General features: G+C 47.8%; 1 protein-coding gene across 7 annotated transcripts in view; it reads left to right on the forward strand.

Annotated features, from left to right (window-relative positions):
* The window catches only part of tep1 (telomerase-associated protein 1), a 123,772-nt gene that overhangs the window by 16,153 nt on the left and 87,457 nt on the right, over window positions 1-20,162 (forward strand). For all 7 annotated transcript variants that reach the window (XM_072270085.1, XM_072270079.1, XM_072270084.1 and 4 more), the window contains exons 7-11: window positions 3,447-3,568; window positions 4,125-4,282; window positions 12,182-12,291; window positions 16,944-17,034; window positions 17,734-17,911. In XM_072270085.1, coding sequence (XP_072126186.1) covers window positions 3,447-3,568; window positions 4,125-4,282; window positions 12,182-12,291; window positions 16,944-17,034; window positions 17,734-17,911 — 659 coding nt within the window. The remainder of the gene's footprint in view (window positions 1-3,446; window positions 3,569-4,124; window positions 4,283-12,181; window positions 12,292-16,943; window positions 17,035-17,733; window positions 17,912-20,162) is intronic.

The following is a 20,162-nucleotide window of genomic DNA, read 5'->3' on the forward strand; positions in this document are numbered from 1 at the left end:
TAGATTCTGGATTAGTTCCTGAGGATTGGAGGGTGGCTAATGTAACTCCGCTTTTTAAAAATAGAGGGAGAGAGAAACCGGGCAATTATAGACCGGTAAGCCTGACATCGGTGGTGGGGAAACTGCTGGAGTCAGTTATCAAAGATGTTATAACAGCACATTTGGAAAGCGGTGAAATCATCGGACAAAGTCAGCATGGATTTGTGAAAGGAAAATCATGTCTGACCAATCTCATAGAATTTTTTGAGGATGTAACTAGTAGAGTGGATAGGGGAGACCAGTGGATGTGGTATATTTGGATTTTCAAAAGGCTTTTGACAAGGTCCCACACAGGCGATTAGTGTGCAAACTTAAAGCACATGGTATTAGAGGTATGGTATTGATGTGGATAGAGAATTGGTTGGCAGACAGGAAGCAAAGAGTGGGAATAAACGGGATCTTTTCAGGATGGCAGGCAGTGACTAGTGGGGTACCACAAGGCTCGGTGCTGGGACCCCAGTTGTTTACAATGTATATTAATGACTTAGACGAAGGAATTAAATGCAGCATCTCCAAGTTTGCGGATGACACGAAGCTGGGTGGCAGCGTTAGCTGTGAGGAGGATGCAAGGTGACTTGGATAAGTTAGGTGAGTGGGCAAATTCATGGCAGATGCAATTTAATGTGGATAAAGGTGAGGTTATTCACTTGGGTGGCAAGAATAGGAAAAGAGATTATTATCTGAATGGTGGCCGATTAGGAAAAGGGGAGGTGCAACGAGACCTGGGTGTCATTATACACCAGTCATTGAAAGTGGGCATGCAGGTACAGCAGGCCTTGTGAAAAAGGCGAATGGTATGCTGGCATTCATAGCAAGAGGATTCGAGTACAGGAGCAGGGAGGTGCTACTGAAGTTGTACAAGGCCTTGGTGAGACCACACCTGGAGTATTGTCTGCAGTTTTGGTCCCCTAATCTGAGGAAAGACATTTTTGCCATAGAGGGAGTACAAAGAAGGTTCACCAGATTGATTCCTGGGATGGCAGGACTTGCATATGATGAAAGACTGGATCGACTAGGCTTATACTGTCTGGAATTTAGAAGATTGAGGGGGGATCTTATTGAAATGTGTAAAATTCTAAAGGGATTGGACAGGCTAGATGCAGGAAGATTGTTCCCAATGTTGGGGAACTCCAGAACGAGGGGTCACAGTTTAAGGATAAGGGGAAAGCCTTTTAGGACCAAGATTAGGAAAAACTTCTTCACACAGAGAGTGGTGAATCTGTGGAATTCTCTGCCACAGGAAACAGTTGAGGCCAGTCATTGGCTATATTTAAGAGGGAGTTAGATATGGCCCTTGTGGCTACGGGGATCAGGGGGTATGGAGAGAAGGCAGGTACAGGGTTCTGAGTTGGATGATCAGCCATGATCATACTGAATGGCGGTGCAGGCTCGAAGGGCCAAATGGCCTACTCCTGCACCTGTTTTCTATGTTTTCTATGAATGGGGTGCCTCCCAGTCCCAGTGTAGGTCTGCATGACATGGGGGTCAACCGAACATGGTGGGGTCTGTTGGGAGGCAGCGAAGGGGACGGTGTGTGTTTCAGTGGGATCGTTTCTGGTGGGAGTGAATGGGAAAGGGTGGGGTTCGTTGGTTTCATGTACAGTAAGAGTGAATGGGAAGTGGTAGAGTTCATTGGGATTGTGTATGCTGGGAGTGAATGGAAAGGGGTGCTGTTCAATTAGATTGTATACAGTGGGTGTGAATGGGAAGGAGTGGGGTCCATTGGGATTGTGTACGGTGGGAGTGAATGGGAAGGGGTGGGGTCTATTGGGATTGTGTATGGTGGGAGTGAATGGGAAGGGGTGGGGTCCATTGGGATTGTGTATGGTGGGAGTGAATGGGAAGTGGTAGAGTTCATTGGGATTGTGTATGCTGGGAGTGAATGGAAAGGGGTGCTGTTCAATTAGATTGTATACAGTGGGTGTGAATGGGAAGGAGTAGAGTCCATTGGGATTGTGTATGGTGGGAGTGAATGGGAAGGAGTAGAGTCCATTGGGATTGTGTATGGTGGGAGTGAATGGGAAGGAGTAGAGTCCATTGGGATTGTGTATGGTGGGAATGAATGGGAAGGAGTAGAGTCCATTGGGATTGTGTACGGTGGGAATGAATGGGAAGGAGTGGGGTCCATTGGGATTGTGTATGGTGGGAGTGAATGGGAAGGGATGCGGTCCATTGGGATTGTGTATGGTGGGAGTGAATGGGAAGGGGTGGGGTCTGTTGGGATTGTGTATGATATGGGAGTGAATGGGAAGGGGTGGGGTCCATTGGGATTGTGTATGGTAGGAGTGAATGGGAAGGGATGGGGTCCATTGGGATTGTGTATGGTGGGAGTGAATGGGAAGGAGTGGGGTCCATTGGGATTGTGTATGGTGGGAGTGAATGGGAAGGAGTGGGGTCCATTGGGATTGTGTATGGTGGGAGTGAATGGGAAGGAGTGGGGTCCATTGGGATTGTGTATGGTGGGAGTGAATGGGAAGGGGTGGGGTCTATTGGGATTGTGTATGGTGGGAGTGAATGGGAAGGAGTGGGGTCCATTGGGATTGTGTATGGTGGGAGTGAATGGGAAGGGGTGGGGTCTGTTGGGATTGTGTATGGTGGAAGTGAATGGGAAGGAGTGGGGTCCATTGGGATTGTGTATGGTGGGAGTGAATGGGAAGGGATGGGGTCCATTGGGATTGTGTATGGTGGGAGTGAATGGGAAGGGGTGGGGTCCATTGGGATTGTGTATGGTGGGAGTGAATGGGAAGGGGTGGGGTCTATTGGGATTGTGTATGGTGGGAATGAATGGGAAGGGGTGTTGTACATTGGGATTGTGTATGGTGGGAGTGAATGGGAAGGGGTGGGGTCTATTGGGATTGTGTATGGTGGAAGTGAATGGGAAGGGGTGGGGTCCATGGGGATTGTGTATGGTGGGAGTGAATGGGAAGGGGTGTTGTACATTGGGATTGTGTATGGTGGGAGTGAATGGGAAGGGGTGGGGTCTATTGGGATTGTGTATGGTGGGAGTGAATGGGAAGGGGTGGGGTCCATTGGGATTGTGAATGGTGGGAGTGAATGGGAAGGGATGCGGTCCATTGGGATTGTGTATGGTGGGAGTGAATGGGAAGGGGTGGGGTCTATTGGGATTGTGTATGGTGGAAGTGAATGGCTGGGGTGGAGGTCATTGGGATTGTGGATGGTGGAATGAATAAGAAGGGGTAGAGTCCATTGGGAATAGGGTGCAGTGGGAGTGAATGGGAAGGGATGCAGTCCATTAGGATTGTGTACAGTCAGATTAAATGGGAAAGGGTGGAGGTTTGTTCAGATTGTGTACAGTGGGTATGAATAGGAAGAGTTAATCGAGGGCAGGTAAAACCTAGGGATCCAGGGCAATCTAGGGAGTAATGTTCCTATTTTCTTACCACCAGAGGGGCAAATGTGTTCCAAACCGGGATGTTGCGAAGACCATGCCGTTCACTCTGAAGAAGCTTGTCCAATGGCTGCATTTGAAGGAGCCAGCCAATCAAATCATGTGCCTGTTGGGTCGAAGGTGAGAGTTGGCCAACGGTGATGGTGGGGAAAGTGTCTCTGGGAGAGGGCTGTATCATGCACTGTCTCTCTGTCTAACCTCGCCCTGCCCCACATCTCCCTGCCCAGATCTCCCTCCCCACAACCCCCCCCCAACTCACCTTGTGGGATTTTGCAACTAAAACATACAAAATTCATTTTATGTGCTTAATATAAACCGCCGCTCTTTACTTCCATGACAAACAAACCAAAAGCAGTCGCCTTACACTGATGTAATTACCTCAGACACCTTCTCCTAAAATGTACACAGCAACGCTATGGCGGTGTTTGTGAATTGTGGAGAACAGTTTTTATTATGAAAAATTGTCATCTGTCACATATTGCATTGCAATACATCACCCCTTCCCTCTGCCTCTGTCTGCGCTTCCCCATCCACCCTCCCCCTCTGTCTATCTGCCTTTGTCTTTTCTTTTGCATTTCTTTGTCTCACTCTGTCTATCCATTTCTCCCTCCCTCTCTCCGTCTCTCTGTCCATATCACTTTGAAATGCATTCTTTCTCCCCACCCAACCGCAAAAGGTACCCTTCGGATCTGCAGTCATTCTCCCGCAGCCGTCTGCCTGGGCCCTGGGATTCCCAGAGAGCTGGGAAGAGGATGAAGCTACCAGTTCCGGAGACGTGGGAGAGGGAGCTTTCGCTGCACGGCAACACGGCCAAAGTCTGGGAGCGGCTGATAGGTAGGACACTGGCTTCACAGCTTTATCACTAGTGGCACGGTCAGGAAGGGTGCCATCCATTCCTCTGGGCCTTCCTCGCGTCTTCCGTCCAAACCACCCACGACTACATTCACCTTTATCCCACCCACTGCTCACCTTGAGACTGACGGATCGATCCCACAGAAAGGCTGGAGCCACGCAGGGAGTGTTAACTCTGCAATCTACCAACACTTTCGATAGTAAGGGGGTCAGATAGGCGATTCTGTGGACGCAGTCCAGAGACCCGGATGGTAGTTTGCCTTCCTGGTGCCAGGGTCCGGGATATTTCTGATTGTGTCCAAGATATCCTGAAGTGGGAGGGTGAGGAGCCAGAGGTCGTGGTACATATAGGTACCAATGACGTAGGTAGGAAAAGGAAAGAGGTCCTGAAAGGAGAATATAGGGAGCTAGGAAGGGAGTTGAGAAAAAGGACCGCAAAGGTAGTAATCTCGGGATTACTGCCTGTGCCACGCGACAGTGAGAGTAGGAATGCGATGAGGTGGAGGATAAATGCGTGGCTGAGGGATTGGAGCAGGGGGCAGGGATTCAAGTTTTTGGATCATTGGGACCTCTTTTAGCGCAGGCGTGACCTGTACAAAAAGGACGGGCTACACTTGAATCCTAGGGGGACCAATATCCTGGCAGGGTGATTAGCGAGGGCTACTGAGGTGACTTTAAACTAGAATGATTGGGGGGTGGGAATCAAATTAAAGAGGCTAGGCGAGAGGAGGTTAGTTCACAACAGGGGGATGGGAACCAGTGCAGAGAGACAGAGGGGTGTAAAATGAGGGTAGAAGCAAAAAGTAGTAAGGTGAAAAGTAAAAGTGGCAGGCCGACAAATCCAGGGCAAGCATCAAAAAGGGCCACTTTTCAACATAATTGTATAAGGGCTAAGAGAGTTATAAAAGCGCGCCGGAAGGCTTTGTGTGTCAATGCAAGGAGCATTCGTAACAAGGTGGATGAATTAAAAGTGCAGATTGTTATTAATGAATATGATATAGTTGGGATCACAGAGACATGGCTCCAGGGTGACCAAGGATGGGAGCTCAACATTGAGGGATATTCAATATTCAGGAGGGATAGACATGAAAGAAAAGGAGGTGGGTGGCGTTGCTGGTTAGAGAGGAGATTAACGCAGTAGAAAGGAAGGACATAAGCCAGGAAGATGTGGAATCGATATGGTTAGAGCTGCATAACACTAAGGGGCAGAAAACGCTGGTGGGAGTTGTGTACAGGCCACCTAACAGTAGTAGTGAGGTTGGGGATGGTATTAAACAGGAAATTAGAAATGTGTGCAATAAAGGAACAGCAGTTATAATGGGTGACTTCAATCTACATGTAGATTGGGTGAACCAAATTGGTAAGGGTGCTGAGGAAGAGGATTTCTTGGAATGTATGCGGGATAGTTTTTTGAACCAACATGTCGAGGAACCAACTAGAGAGCAGGCTATTCTGGACTGGGTATTGAGCAATGAGGAAGGGTTAATTAGCAATCTTGTCGTGAGAGGCCCCTTGGGTAAGAGTGACCATAATATGGTGGAATTCTTCATTAAGATGGAGAGTGACATAGTTAATTCAGAAACAAAGGTTCTGAACTTAAAGAAGGGTAACTTTGAAGGTATGAGACGTGAATTAGCTAAGATAGACTGGCAAATGACACTTAAAGGGTTGACGGTGGATATGCAATGGCAAGCATTTAAAGATCGCATGGATGAACTACAACAATTGTTCATCCCAGTTTGGCAAAAGAATAAATCAAGGAAGGTAGTTCACCCGTGGCTGACAAGGGAAATTAGGGATAGTATCAATTCCAAAGAAGAAGCATACAAATTGGCCAGAAAAAGTGGCTCACCTGAGGACTGGGAGAAATTCAGAGTTCAGCAGAGGAGGACAAAGGGCTTAATTAGGAAGGGGAAAAAAGATTATGAGAGAAAATTGGCAGGGAACATAAAAACTGAGTGTAAAAGCTTTTATAGATATGTGAAAAGAAAGAGATTGGTTAAGACAAATGTAGGCCCCCTACAGACAGAAACAAGTGAATTGATTATGGGGAGCAAGGATATGGCAGACCAATTGAATAACTACTTTGGTTCTGTCTTCACTAAGGAGGACATAAATAATCTTCCGGAAATAGTAGAGGACAGAGGGTCCAGTGAGATGGAGGAACTGAGGGAAATACATGTCAGTAGGGAAGTGGTGTTAGGTAAATTGAAGGGATTAAAGGCAGATAAATCCCCAAGGCCAGATGGTCTGCATCCCAGAGTGCTTAAGGAAGTAGCCCAAGAAATAGTGGATGCATTACACTTTGGAAAAACAAACTCCAAGAAAGAGTACCAAGTAAATGGCAGGATACTTGGTAGTGTGGAGGAGCAGAGGGATCTGGGGGTACATGTCCACAGATCCCTGAAAGTTGCCTCACAGGTGGATAGGGTAGTTAAGAAAGCTTATGGGGTGTTAGCTTTCATAAGTCGAGGGATAGAATTTAAGAGTCGCGATGTAGTGATGCAGCTCTATAAAACTCTGGTTAGGCCACACTTGGAGTACTGTGTCCAGTTCTGGTCACCTCACTATAGGAAGGATGTGGAAGCATTGGAAAGGGTACAGAGGAGATTTACCAGGATGCTGCCTGGTTTAGAAAGTATGCATTATGATCAGAGATTAAGGGAGCTAGGGCTTTACTCTTTGGAGAGAAGGAGGATGAGAGGAGACATGATAGAGGTGTACAAGATAATGAGAGGAATAGATAGAGTGGATAGCCAGCGCCTCTTCCCCAGGGCACCACTGCTCAATACAAGAGGACATGGCTTTAAGGTAAGGGGTGTGCAGTTCAAGGGGGATATTAAAGGAAGGTTTTTTACTCAGAGAGTGGTTGGTGCGTGGAATGCACTGCCTGAGTCAGTGGTGGAGGCGAATACACTAGTGAAGTTTAAGAGACTACTAGACAGGTATATGGAGGAATCTAAGGATCTAAGGCGGGGGCTTATATGGGAGGCAGGGTTTGAGGGTCGGTACAACATTGTGGACCGAAGGGCCTGCACTGTGGTGTACTATTCTATGTTCTATTAGTGATAATTTTTCAAAACTCTTTAGATTCTGGACTAGTTCCTGAGGATTGGAGGGTGGCTAATGTAACCCCACTTTTTAAAAAAGGAGGGAGAGAGAAACCAGGGAATTATAGACTGGTTAGCCTAACATCAGTGGTGGGGAAACTGCTAGAGTCAGTTAGCAAAGATGTGATAACAGCACATTTGGAAAGCGGTGAAATCATTGGACAAAGTCAGCATGGATTTGTGAAAGGAAAATCATGTTTGACAAATCTCATAGAATTTTTTGAGGATGTAACTAGTAGAGTGGATAGGGGAGAACCAGTGGATGCGGTATATTTGGATTTTCAAAAGGCTTTTGACAAGGTCCCACACAGGAGATTAGTGTGCAAACTTAAAGCATACAGTATTGGGGGTAAGGTATTGATGTGGATAGAGAAATGGTTGGCGGACAGGAGGCAGAGAGTGGGAATAAACGGGATCTTTTCAGGATGGCAGGCAGTGATTAGTGGGGTGCCGCAGGGCTCAGTGCTGGGACCCCAGTTGTTTACAATATATATTAATGACTTGGATGAGGGAATTAAATGCAGCATCTCCAAGTTTGCAGATGACACGAAGCTGGGTGGCAGTGTTAGTTGTGAGGAGGATGCTAAGAGGATGCAGGGTGACTTGGATAGGTTACGTGAGTGGGCAAATTCATGGCAGATGCAATTTAATGTGGATAAATGTGAAGTTATCCACTTTGGTGGCAAAAACAGGAAAACAGATTATTATCTGAATGGTAGCCGATTAGGAAAAGGGGAGGTGCAACAAGACCTGGGTGTCATTATACACCAGTCATTGAAAGTGGGCATGTAGGTACAGCAGGTGGTGAAAAAGGCGAATGGTATGCTGGCATTCATAGCAAGAGGATTCGAGTACAGGAGCAGGGAGGTACTACTGCAGTTGTACAAGGCCTTGGTGAGACCACACCTGGAGTATTGTGTGCAGTTTTAGTCCCCTATTCTGAGGAAAGACATCCTTCCCATAGAGGGAGTACAAAGAAGGTTCACCAGATTGATTCCTGGGATGGCAGAACTTTCATATGATGAAAGACTGGATAAACTAGGCTTATACTTGTTGGAATTTAGAAGATTGAGGGGGGATCTGATTGAAACATATAAAATCCTAAAGGGATTGGACAGGCTAGATGCAGGAAGATTGTTCCCAATGTTGGGGAAGTCCAGAATGAGGGGTCACAGTTTGAGGATAAAGGGGAAGCCTTTTAGGACCCAGATTAGGAAAAAGTTCTTCACACAGAGAGTGGTGAATCTGTGGAATTCTCTGCCACAGGAAACAGTTGAGGCCAGTTCATTGGCTATATTTAAGAGGGAGTTAGATATGGCCCTGTGGCTAAAGGGATCAGTGGGTATGGAGGGAAGGCTGGTGCAGGGTTCTGAGTTGGTTGATCAGCCATGATCGTACTGAATGGCAGTGCAGGCTCGAAGGGCCGAATGGCCTACTCCTGCACCTATTTTCTATGTTTCTATGTTTCCCACGCGGGCAAGGGAAAGGTGATTCGCAAGGCAGGACGGTGGCATTAGTCATTGAAACGCAACAAAAGAAAACAATTCTTCAGATCAGAAATAGAGTCACAAGGTTTTGTAAATACTCGGGGAGAAAATAGACCACATTTCGGGTATTGTATTCAATTCTGTTTGCCTCGTCCAAGGAAGGATGTAGCAGCCTCAGAGAGGGTGAAGAGGAGACTTAACAGGCTGCTGCCTGGATTCGAGAACATGTCTTATGAGAAAAGATTGAGTGAGCTGGGGCTTTTCCTTTTGGAGCGGCAGAGGGTGAGAGGTGACTTGATAGAGGTGTACAAGTTGATTAGGGGTACTAATACCTTTTTGTTTTGGCAAAGAGGAAACGGCCAAATGAGAGGGCATAATTTTACGATGTGCAGGCAGGATGTCAAAGGTGGTTATTTTTTTACAAAGAGAGTGGTGCGTGCATGAAACACCCTGCAGATCTGCTGGTAGAGACAGATACATTCGGAACATTGAAGAGAATTTTATGGGCATGCGGATGAAAGAAATATGGAGGGCTACATAGGAGGGAAGGGTTAGATTGATCTTGATGTAGATTGATTGGTCGGTATGTCATCATGGACTGTACTGTTCTATGCTTCAGGCCAAAGATATGTCTAATTTTTACTCATTCAAGGCATGTGGCCTTTGCACTCTGCTCCGGCATTTAATTGCTTCTCCCAGTTGCCCATGGGCAGCGGTGAGAGCTGCCTTACTGCTGTAGCCCTTGAAGTGTTGGTTACACCCACAATGTGACTTCCAAGATTCTGACCCAGTGACAGGGAAGGAACGGGCACATATTTCCAAGTCAGGATACGCGTGGTGGTTTGGAGGGCAACTTCCAAGAGGTACTGTCCTCCGTTGGTTCTGCTGCCTTCACCCGTCCAGCTGGGGGTGGGGGAGGAGGGTTGGTAGGAGCGAGCTGCCACAATGCATCCTGTCGACGGTAAACACTGTGCTCGCTGTGCGTTGGTGGCAGAGTGGGCGAGAGACTGAGGAAGGGGTGCCGATCGAGTGTGCTGCTGTGTCCCGTGTCCCCGTGTGGTGCCAGTGTACTTGTCACGTCTCAGCTAGGCCGGACCCTGCCCCGGTACTTGCTGCACCTCACTGAATCTGTACACTGACCGGCCTCCCTCAGTCCCTCTCCCTCTCTGTAACTGCTCTGTCACTTCCCTGACTTGTGCCTTGGTGACGGTGGACGAGCTTTGGGGAGTTAGGCGGTAAATTGGTTTATCGTTGTCGCATGTACTGAGATACTGAGTCTTGCGTGCTATCTGTTCAGTACATGGAGGTAGTCCATGGAATAAAGATAATGGGATACAGAAAACAGTGTTACATATACAGAGAAAGAGAGCAAGAGTCCATTGTATCATACGAGAGGTCCATTGAAGTGTCTGATTACAATAAGCTCAAAGTTGTCCTTGAGCCCTGTGGTACATGCTTCTAGGCTTCAGTATCCTCTGCCTGATGGGAGAAGACAGAACGTCTGTGATGCGACCACAAGACATCGAGCAGGATTAGGCCATTCAGCCCATCGAGTCTGTTCTGCCTTTCCATAATGGCTGATTTATTATCCCTCTCAACCTTGTTCTCCGGCCTTCTCCCCTGAGGCCATGACTCATCAAGAATCTGTGAACTTCACTTTAAGTGCTTTGGCCTCCACAGCCGTCTGTGGCAGTGAATTCTGCAATTTCACTACCCTCTGGCTAAAGAAATTCTGTTTCATCTCTGTTCTGTGGATTCCCTCTATTCTGCGGCTGTGCCCTCTGCTCCTAGACTCACCCACTATAGGGAATATCCTCTCCACATACACTATGTCTGGGCCTTTCAATATTGGATCAGTTACAGTGAGATTCCCCTCCCCCCCACTTCATTTTTCCAAACTCTGGCGAGTACGGGTACAGAGCCATCAAACGGTCTTCAGATGTTAACCCTTTCATTCCTGGAATCATTCTCATGAACCTTCTCTGGACCCACTCCAATGCCAGCATGTGTTTACTTCGAAAAGGGGCCCAAAACTGCTCAAAAACCACCCAAGTGTGGTCTGACCAAGGCTTTATAAAGCCTCATTGTTACATCCTCGCTTTTATGTTCCTCTCAAGATGAATGCTGACATCGCATTTGCCTTCCTTACCACTGACTCGGCCTGCAAGTTAACCTTTAGGGAATCCTGCGCGAGGACCCTTTGCACTTCTGACTTATGAATTTCCTCCACAGTTATAAAATTGTCTATGCCTTTATTCCTCCATCTGCTACTTTTTTCCCATTCTCCCAATCTGTCTCAGTCCTTCTGCAGACTCCCTGCTTCCTCAACACCATCTGCCCCTCCACCTATCTTCATATTGCCCACAAACTTGGCCACAAGGCCATCAATTCATCATCAAAACATGAAAAGAAGCTGTCACAGCACAGACCCCTGCGGAACGCCATAAATCAGTGGCAAATGTGGCCTCTTTCATTCCCACTCTTTGCCTCCTGCCAGTCAGCAAGTCGTCTGTTCATGCCAGTAGCGTTCATGCATGGGGCCTTCGTTTGTGCTGACTACTCTACCAAGATGGTGGAAAGTATAGACTGAGTCCGTGGAAGGGAGGCTCGTTTCTATGAAGTGCTGAGCTGTGTCCTCAACTCTGTGGTCTCTTGGGATTGCAGGCAGAGCAGTTGCCGTACCAAGCCATGATTCATCCAGGTAGCATGTTCTCTTATCGTGCATCAATAAAAATTGGTGAGGGTTGATAGGGACGTGCCAATTTTTTTTTAGCCCCCTGATGAAGCAGAGGCCTGGTGAGCTCTACTTGTTCAGGAGGCGAAAGCCAGGAAGAGGCTGTCGTTGAGCCTGGAGGTACAAGATTTCAGGCTTTTGTCTCTTCTGCCTAATAGGAGAGGGGAGGAGAAGAAAGAATGTCCAGGGTGGGTAGGGTCTTTGATTATGCTGCTTTCCCAAGGCAGTAAGCTGTATAGATAGAGTACATGGAGGGGGAGGTACATGCTTTCGCATCTAATTGCAAGCAGGAAAGATGAGAGGATATCTGGGGTGGGTGGGGTCTTTGCTCACGCTTGCCACTTTACTGAGACAGTTCAATGCCATTGGCTTAATCTTGCCGGATAGCTCCAGTTCCTGGCACTTGTAAGGTACGGTTTGGAGTCCTTCAACTGCCACTCGTTGCCTGCGTTGCCTGCTTTTATTTTGGTCAATTCCAAATGAAGTAAATTCACTGGGATCTCTCCACCAACTCCCCTCCTCCATCCCGTCGCCACCCCCCACTCCACAGATAACCAGAAGCTGCCCTTCATGGCCACCCTCCGTAACCTGCGGAATATCATCACCTGCGGACTGAGTCCACGTCACCACCGGCTGATCCTCTCCAGGCTCTCGGACAAGGTGAGTGAGGCATCCCACTTCTGACAACTGCCCTCCCCATCTACCACTTAAGGTGCTGATGGGGAAGATGGGCAAGGATTGATGGTTGGAGGAGTGGGGCAGGGCGGTGGCAAGGAGGAGGCCAGGGCCTAGAACAGCAGTGGGATGCTGGATGGGGTCAGGGACGGGAGAGGTGGGGGTTGTGCGTATGGCCTGCAATGTTAGGAGAGGGGGTGGGGCCTTGGACAGGGTGGAGGGTGCAGATCGGGGGAAGGGGCATGGCTTCTTGGCAGTGAGGAACGGGCTCTATGAAGAGGTGGGGGGTCTCTAGGGTCTAAGTGGACAGGCAGGGCCTCTGAGGAGGACCTCTGCTGGGGTTTTTCAGAGTGAAGTCGGGACTCTGAGGGGCATCTGGTGAGGTGTAGATGTCAGCGGTGGACCACTCGATTCGCAGAGAGAGAGCTTCACACAGGTCAGGGAGAAGAGTTTTAAAAAAGAGCGTTTCACGGGGCTCGGCGCACTAGCAGCGGACCAATTGACTCGCAGTTCATTAGCAGGAGCAAATAAAAGTAAAGCAGGGTTAAAGCAGAGCGGTCATTGTGTGAGTGGACCAGTGTATGAGTGGGAACTTGAGGCTTTGGTGAGGAGGCACAGGTAAGTAGGAGATAAGGCTTTTGTAGTGGTTGAATAAAAAAAAATCAATAAATTGTAGCTCATTAAATAAATTAGGGATGATGCAGGATCAGGTGATGCGCTGTAGCTACATGATGTGGGAGCTGGTGGACCTCATTGTGGTTCCTGGTGACCACATCTGCAGCAAGTGTTGACTGTTCGAGGAACTCGGGCTCAAAGTTGATGACCCGGAATCTGAGTTTCAAACTCCGTGACAAATCAGGGAGGGGGAGAGTTACCTGGATTCTCTGTTTCAAGTTGTAGGCACACCAATTAGATTAGCTGCCTCAAATTCGGTCTGTGGTCAGGAACAAGAGGGTGTGACTGCGAGTGAGTCGGGTAGTGGGATCCAAGAGACAGTGCTGGAAGAGCCTCAGCCCTTGAGCTTGTCCAACAGGTCTGAGATTCTTGCTCCCTGTGTGGATGAGAGTGGGAGCTGTAGGAAGGATATGCAACCTAAATGTGTCACTGCAGTTCAGGGAGCCATTCAAGAGGATGAGAGAGAAGAGAAATGTAGTGGTAATTGGGGATAGTACAGTCAGGGGAATAGACAGGGCTAGAGCGTCCCGAAGGCTGTGTTGCCTGCCTGGTGCCTGGGTTTGGGACATTGTATCTGACCTGCAGAGGAATTTACAGTGAGAAGGGAAAGATCCAGCTGTCGTGGTCCTTGTGGGGACCAACGACGTAGGTAGAACAAGAAAAGGAGTTCTGCTGAGGGAATTTGAGCAGCTAGGGAATAAATTAAAAAGTAGAATCAACAAGGTGGTAATCTGTGGGTTATTACCTGAGCCATGTGCGAATTGACACAGGGTCAAGAAGATTGGAGAGTTTATTGTGTGGCTGAAGGACTGGAGTGGGAGGAGTGGGTTTGAATTCATGGGAAATTGGCACCAGTATTGGGGAAGGAGGGAGCTGTACCAATGGGACGGGCTCCATCTGAATCGTGATGGGACCTGGATCCTGGCGAATCACATAACTAGGGCTGTTGATGGGGCTTTAAACTGAATAGTAGGGGCTGGGTTCACCAGATTGGAAAAGTATGGATAAAGTAAGCAAGAAAAGTGTGGATAAAGTAAAAGCAAAAATTAAAAAAAGGAAAAGTAAGAGTAGAGTGAGGAAAAGTCAAGTGCAAGAGAGTAAAAGATTACAAGATTTTAAAAGCACAATGAGTGTAAGGGTGCTCTATCTGAATGGCTGTAGTATTCGAAACAAGGTCAGTGAACTTGTGGCACAAATCAGTAGAAAGGCGTGTGATTTAGTGGTCATTGCAGAAATGTGGTTGCAGGGTGGAGAGGACTGGGAATTAAATATCCAGGGATGTCGGGTAATACAGAAGGATAGGCAGAAAGGTAAGGGAGGTGGGGTAGCACTTAATTAAGGATGAGATCAGGGCAGTAGTAAGAGACTATGTAAAATCTAAGGAGCAGATTGTTGAATCCATCTGGGTAGATATTAGGAATAGTAAAGAGAAAAAAATCACTGGTGAGAGTTGTCTATCAGCCACCAAATAATATTACAGTGGCAAAGGCAATAAACAGAGAAAGACCTGAGGCATGTTAGAATAGAACTGCAGTTATCTTGGGGGACTTTAACTTGTACATAGATTGAGTGAATTGAGGCAGTCTTGAGGGTGACTTCATAGAATGCATCTGTGATTATTTTCTTGACAGCTTGGTACTGAACCTACAAGGAAGCTTAGATCTAGGTGCTGTCTTAGATCTGGTCCTCTTTAATGCGACACATTAAATTAGTGATCTTGTAGTTAGGGATCCTCTTGGAAAGTGTGATCACTGTATGATTGAGTTTCTCATGCAAATGGAGGGTGCAATGGTTCGATTGAAAGCCAATGTATTATGCCTAAACAAGGGAGACTACAATGGGATGAGGGAGGATTTGGCTAGTGTAGACTGGCAGCCACAGGCGACATGGTGGGATGGTTGAGGAACAGTGGAAGACTTTCAAAGAGATTTTTCATGGTGCTCAACGAGAGTATATTCCAGTTAAAAGCAAGAACAGCAAGGGTGGAGAGAGCCAGACTTGGATAACTAAGGAAATAAAAGAAGGCATCAAACTAAAAGCTCATGCATACAAAGTCACCAAGGGTAGTGCTGAGCAAACCGTGGGCCTGAAGGTAGATCAGTGTCCTGGTCCTGATGGAATGCATCCCAGGGTACTGAAAGAAATGGCAGAAGTTGTAATAGAGGCTTTGGTGATAATTGGACTGTGGGCAGGTCCTGGCGGATTGGAAGACAGCGAATCTCACGCCACTGTTTGAGAAGGGATGTAGGAAAAAGCAGATAACCATATCCCAGTTAGTTTAACATCTGTAGTTGGGAAAATATTTGAAGCTATCATTAGAGAAGAAATAGTGAGGCATCTGGCAAGAAATGGATCCATCAGGCAGATGCAACATGGATTCAGCAAAGGCAGGTCCTGTTTGACAAACTTACTGGAGTTCTTCCTGAGGATATAAGGAGCACAGTGGATAGAGGGGAACAGTTAGACATTACTTACTTGGATTTCCAGAAGGTTTTCAATTAGGCATAAAAGACTTATCCGTAAGTTCAGGATGCATAGAGTTGGGAGTGATGTATTAGCGTTGATGGAGGATTGGTTAACTAATAGAAAGCAGAGAGTTGGGAATCATGGGTGGCGATCAGTGGTGAGCATTATACTGCTGGGGTCAGTGCTGGGCCTGCAAATGTTCACCATATACATTAATGATCTGGAAGAGGGGACCGAGTGTAGTGTATCTAAGTTTGCAGATGATAGTAAATTGAGTGGAAAAGCAAATAGTGCACAAGATATGAAGAGTCTGCAGAGAGATATAGATAGGTTAAGTGAGTGGGCAAAGGTCTGGCAGGTGGAGTACAATGTTGCTTAATGCAAGCTCATCCACTTTGGAAGGAAAATGAAAGAGCAGATTATTATTTAAGTGGTTAAAAAATTGCGGCATGCTGCTGTGCAGAAGACCAGGAGTGCCTGTGCATGAATCACAAAAGGTTGGTTTGCAGGTGCAGCAGGCTATCACGAAAGCAAATGGAATACAGTATTGGCCTTCATTACCAGAGGGACTGAGTTGAAGAGCAGGAAGGTTATGCTGCAACTGTACAGGGTGCTGGTGAGGCTGCACCTGGAGTACTGAGTGCAGTTCTGGTCTCCATACTTGAGGAAGGATATATTGGCTTTGGAAGCGGTGCAGGGGTTCACCGGGTTGATTCCAGAGATGAGGGGAGTTGGACTATAAGGACAGTTTGAGTCACCTTGGACTGTACTTGCTGGAATTCAGAAGAATGAGTGGAGATCTTATAGAAACATATAAAATTATGAAAGGGATAGATAAGATAGAGGCAGGAAAGTTGCTTCCACTGGTAGGTGAGACTCAAGCTAGGGGAAATAGCCTCAGGAGAGTAGATTTAGGACAGATATGAGGAGATCTGCTTTTCCCAGAGAGTGGTGAATCTGTGGAATTCTCTGCTCAATGAAGTGGTGGAAGCTACCTCAGTAAATATATTTAAGACAAGGTTGGATCGATTAGTGTATAGTAGAGGAATTGAGGGTTATGGGGAAAAGGCGGTAGCTGGAGATGAGTCCATGGCCAGATCAGCCATGATCTTATTGAATGGCGGAGCAGGCTCGACGGGCCAGATGGCCGACTCCTGCTCCTATTTCTCATGTTCTTATGCTTGGAGAAGTGGATCCTCTTAGGTCCCCTGAGGCGAGGTGGAGGCTGAGTGGGTGGGGCTTCTGAGGGAGTCAACGGTCGGAGCCTCATAGGGAGCAGGTTCCCTGGAGTCCTGAGTTTGTGAGGACTGAGGGAGCAGGGACTCCGTGGTCAATGGGCAGAGGGGGCGGGACCTCAGAGAAGCAACCTGCCCTGTGAATGGGGAGGGGTGAATCAGCTCCATTTGAACCTCCATGGCGATACGCTATCCAACCCCCCACCCCCTTCTGTCTACTCAGAGACTGACCAACATCTCCCCCCCTCCGTCTCTCCATAGAAAACCGTCATCCAGAGCCGCCAGTTTCCCTTCCGGTTCCTCGCTGCCTTCCGCGTCCTCGCTGAGCTGGATGAGTGGCTGAAACACAAGGGTGAGTGGGGTGGGGGAGCATTCTTACATTGGGAGGGAAAGAAAGTAAGAGGTGGTGGGGTTGTGTGGGGATGGATGAGAGGGTGCGCAATGTGGATACCCACTGATTCTTTGAGGTCAGGTTTAGGGAGAAATGGGGAATAGAAGGTTGAGGCAGAGCTGTGGAGGTCGAGGGGAGTGAAGAAGTATGGGGGAGGGGGTCAGGGATAAGCATGGGGGATAGGGGGGAGGGCACGGTTGAGGCTGTGGAGAGGGAGGACACAGCTGAGGTCATGGAGGGTGAGGTTTTGGCCAGTGCCAATTGGGACGGTGAGGTTAGTGGCGAGGGAGTTCAAGGAGAAGGATGAGGTCAGGGACGAGGGGAAGGGTGAGATCAGGGGCAGGGGAGGGAGAGGGCAAAGGGAGCCAGTGGAAGCATGAGGGAAGAGAGGCAAGAAAGGTCAAGGTGGGAGGTGAGGGACGTCAAAGGCAAGCACGGGAGAGCCAAGGGAGGAATGGAAGTGTGTTACAGTGATGAATGGAGAGGCGAGGGAGAAGGCAACTTTTGTAAGCGAAGCCAGCCCACTTGTCTTGCATCCTTCTGGTGGGATCGTGTGCAGCCCCCGCACAAACTTCCCCATCAGCAGGTTAACATCGACCCTGAATTTTTTCACACCCGTCTCCCCACAGCTGACTCTTTTTTCCTCTCTGCCTTGGTTAGACGACCCCCTGCCGTCGAGGCAGGAGATGATACAGCAGGTCATGGCCAAAATCCGCCAGCGGCAGTGTCGGTTCCAGGGGTCCAGGGTCCATTCCCGTCCGTCCCAGGCTGCAGCCCGTGCCTTCACGTCGATCTCCACGCAAGTGACCAGGAAACTCAAGAAGTTGCAGGAACGCAAGTAAGCGGCGTCTGCTGAGGACGTGAAGAGGCAGCCTCGCTCAATCCCTCACGCAGAAGGTTTCCCGCCGCGTGCACTCCTCCCAGGGCTTCCAGCACATACAGTTGTGATTACCTCCCCTTTCAGGAAGGGAGTAGAAGAGGGTGCAGGATGTCTAGATTGGAGGATAGAAGCTGGAAGGAGAGGGGGACACACTTGGGTTATGTTCTGTGGAGCACTAGAGGCTGGAGTGGAGACCTGACAGATGTTAATAAAGTGATGAGAGCAGTAGGTAAAGTTGAGACACAAGTACTTTTCTGAGGTTAGAGATGTCACATTGTCAACAGCAAACGTGACTGTACAGTGGCAGAGCAGTTAGCGTAACGCTTTACTGCGCCAGCAGCCCAGGTTTCAATTCCCGCCACTGTCGGTAAAGAGTTTGTATGTTCTCCCAGTGATGCTTGGGTTTCCTCCTGGTGCTCTGGTTTCCTCCTACATTCCAAAGATGTGTAGGTTAGGATTAGTGAGTGGGGGGGATGATACGTTGGCACCAGAAGCATGGTGACGTTTGTGGGCTGCTCCCAGCACATTCCTGAACTGATTCGGTCGTTGACACGAACGACGTGTGTGCTTTGATACTTTGAAGTCCCTGTGAAGTGAATAAACTGAATCTGTAATTTTTAAGGTGAGAGGAGGAAAGTTCAAAGTAGATGTGTGGGACAAGTTTTTTAAAATTTGTTTTTACACAGGGAGCAGTGGGTTCCTGGAGTGCTCTGCCCAGGGTGGTGGTGGCAGCAGACACAACAGCAGTGTTTAAGAGGCTTTTTCACAGACACGTGAATATGCAGGGCATAGAGGGGTATGCTTATGTGCAGGCATCCTCTGGTGCTTGACTTTTCTACCCTGGGGAAAAAGTTTCTGATTGTCCAACCTATCAAAATCTCAACAACGTCTACACTTTGTTTTCTCAGCGAAAACAGCTCAAGTGTGCGCATTTGTGGTCGCCCATTACAGAAAAGATGTAGAGGCTTCGGAGAGGGTGCAGAGAAGGTTCACCAGGATGTTCCATGAATTAGAGGGTGTGAGCAGAGACTGGGTAGATTTGGGTTATTTTCTCTGGAGCATTGGAGGCTGAGGGTAGCCTGACAAATCTTAATAAAATCATCAGAGGCACAGATAGGATTGATGGCTGGAGACTTTTTCCCCCCAAGGTGAAAGGGTCAAAAACTAGAGTTGATAAGTTTGGATTTACAAGATGTATAGCGTGTTGGCCTTCTTTAGACAGGGGACTGAGTTCAAGACTCACGAGGTAATGCTACGACTCTAAAATCCCTGGCTAGACCACACTGGGAATATTGTGTTCAGTTCTGGTCACATTAGAGGAAGGACGTGGGAGCTTTCGAGAGGATGCCGAGGAGATTTTCCAGGATTCTGCCTGAACTGGAGGGCATGTGTTATGAAGATAGGCTGAATGAACTGGTGCTTTTCTCTTTGAAGTGAAGAAAGATGAGAAGTTACTCGGTAGAGGTGTCCAAGTAGATGAGAGGCACAGATGGGGTGGATAGCCAAAGACATTTTCCCCAGGATGGAAATAGGGAACATAATTTTAAGGTGAAAGTATAAGAGTGATGTCAGAGATAAGTTCTTTACACAGAGTGGTGAGTGTGTGTGCTCTGCCACGGGTGCTGGAACAGGCAGATGCTTTGGGGCATTTAGGAAACTCTTGAATAGACACATGGAAGATAAAATGGGGGTCTGTGTTGGAGATGAGGCGTAGTCAGTTAAAAGGCTGTCACAACATCATTTGAAAGATCTGTATTATGCTGTAATATTCCACGCTCTGTGTGGGTCTAAGTTTAGAGGGGGTAAATTTCGAGGAGACGTGGAGCATGTTTTCTACGGTATTTAGATGCCTGAAATGTGGGGTGGTGGTAAAGGCAGATAAGATGATAGGATTCAAGAGTATTGTAAATAGGGAGATTAATACGCAGGGAATGGAGGAATGTGGATCATGAAAGGTTAAAAGAATTAACAAACACAGCTATTGTGTCTGGAGTCCCTATTCCTGTTCTGTACTGTATGTGAACCATCCAGCACAGAAACTGGTTAGGACGCTCACAGGGAAGTGTTGTAGAATAGAGGCACCGAGGCGTACAGGTACATAGTTCCCTCAAAATGGCTTCACAGGTAGGCAGAATGATCTTTTCCAAGCTGGTCGTCATCAGTCAGTGCACTAAATGAAAGTGTTGGGATATTACGTTGCCATTGTGCA

The sequence above is a fragment of the Mobula birostris genome, chromosome 10 (assembly GCF_030028105.1).
Source record: "Mobula birostris isolate sMobBir1 chromosome 10, sMobBir1.hap1, whole genome shotgun sequence".
Classification (NCBI taxonomy): domain Eukaryota; kingdom Metazoa; phylum Chordata; class Chondrichthyes; order Myliobatiformes; family Myliobatidae; genus Mobula; species Mobula birostris.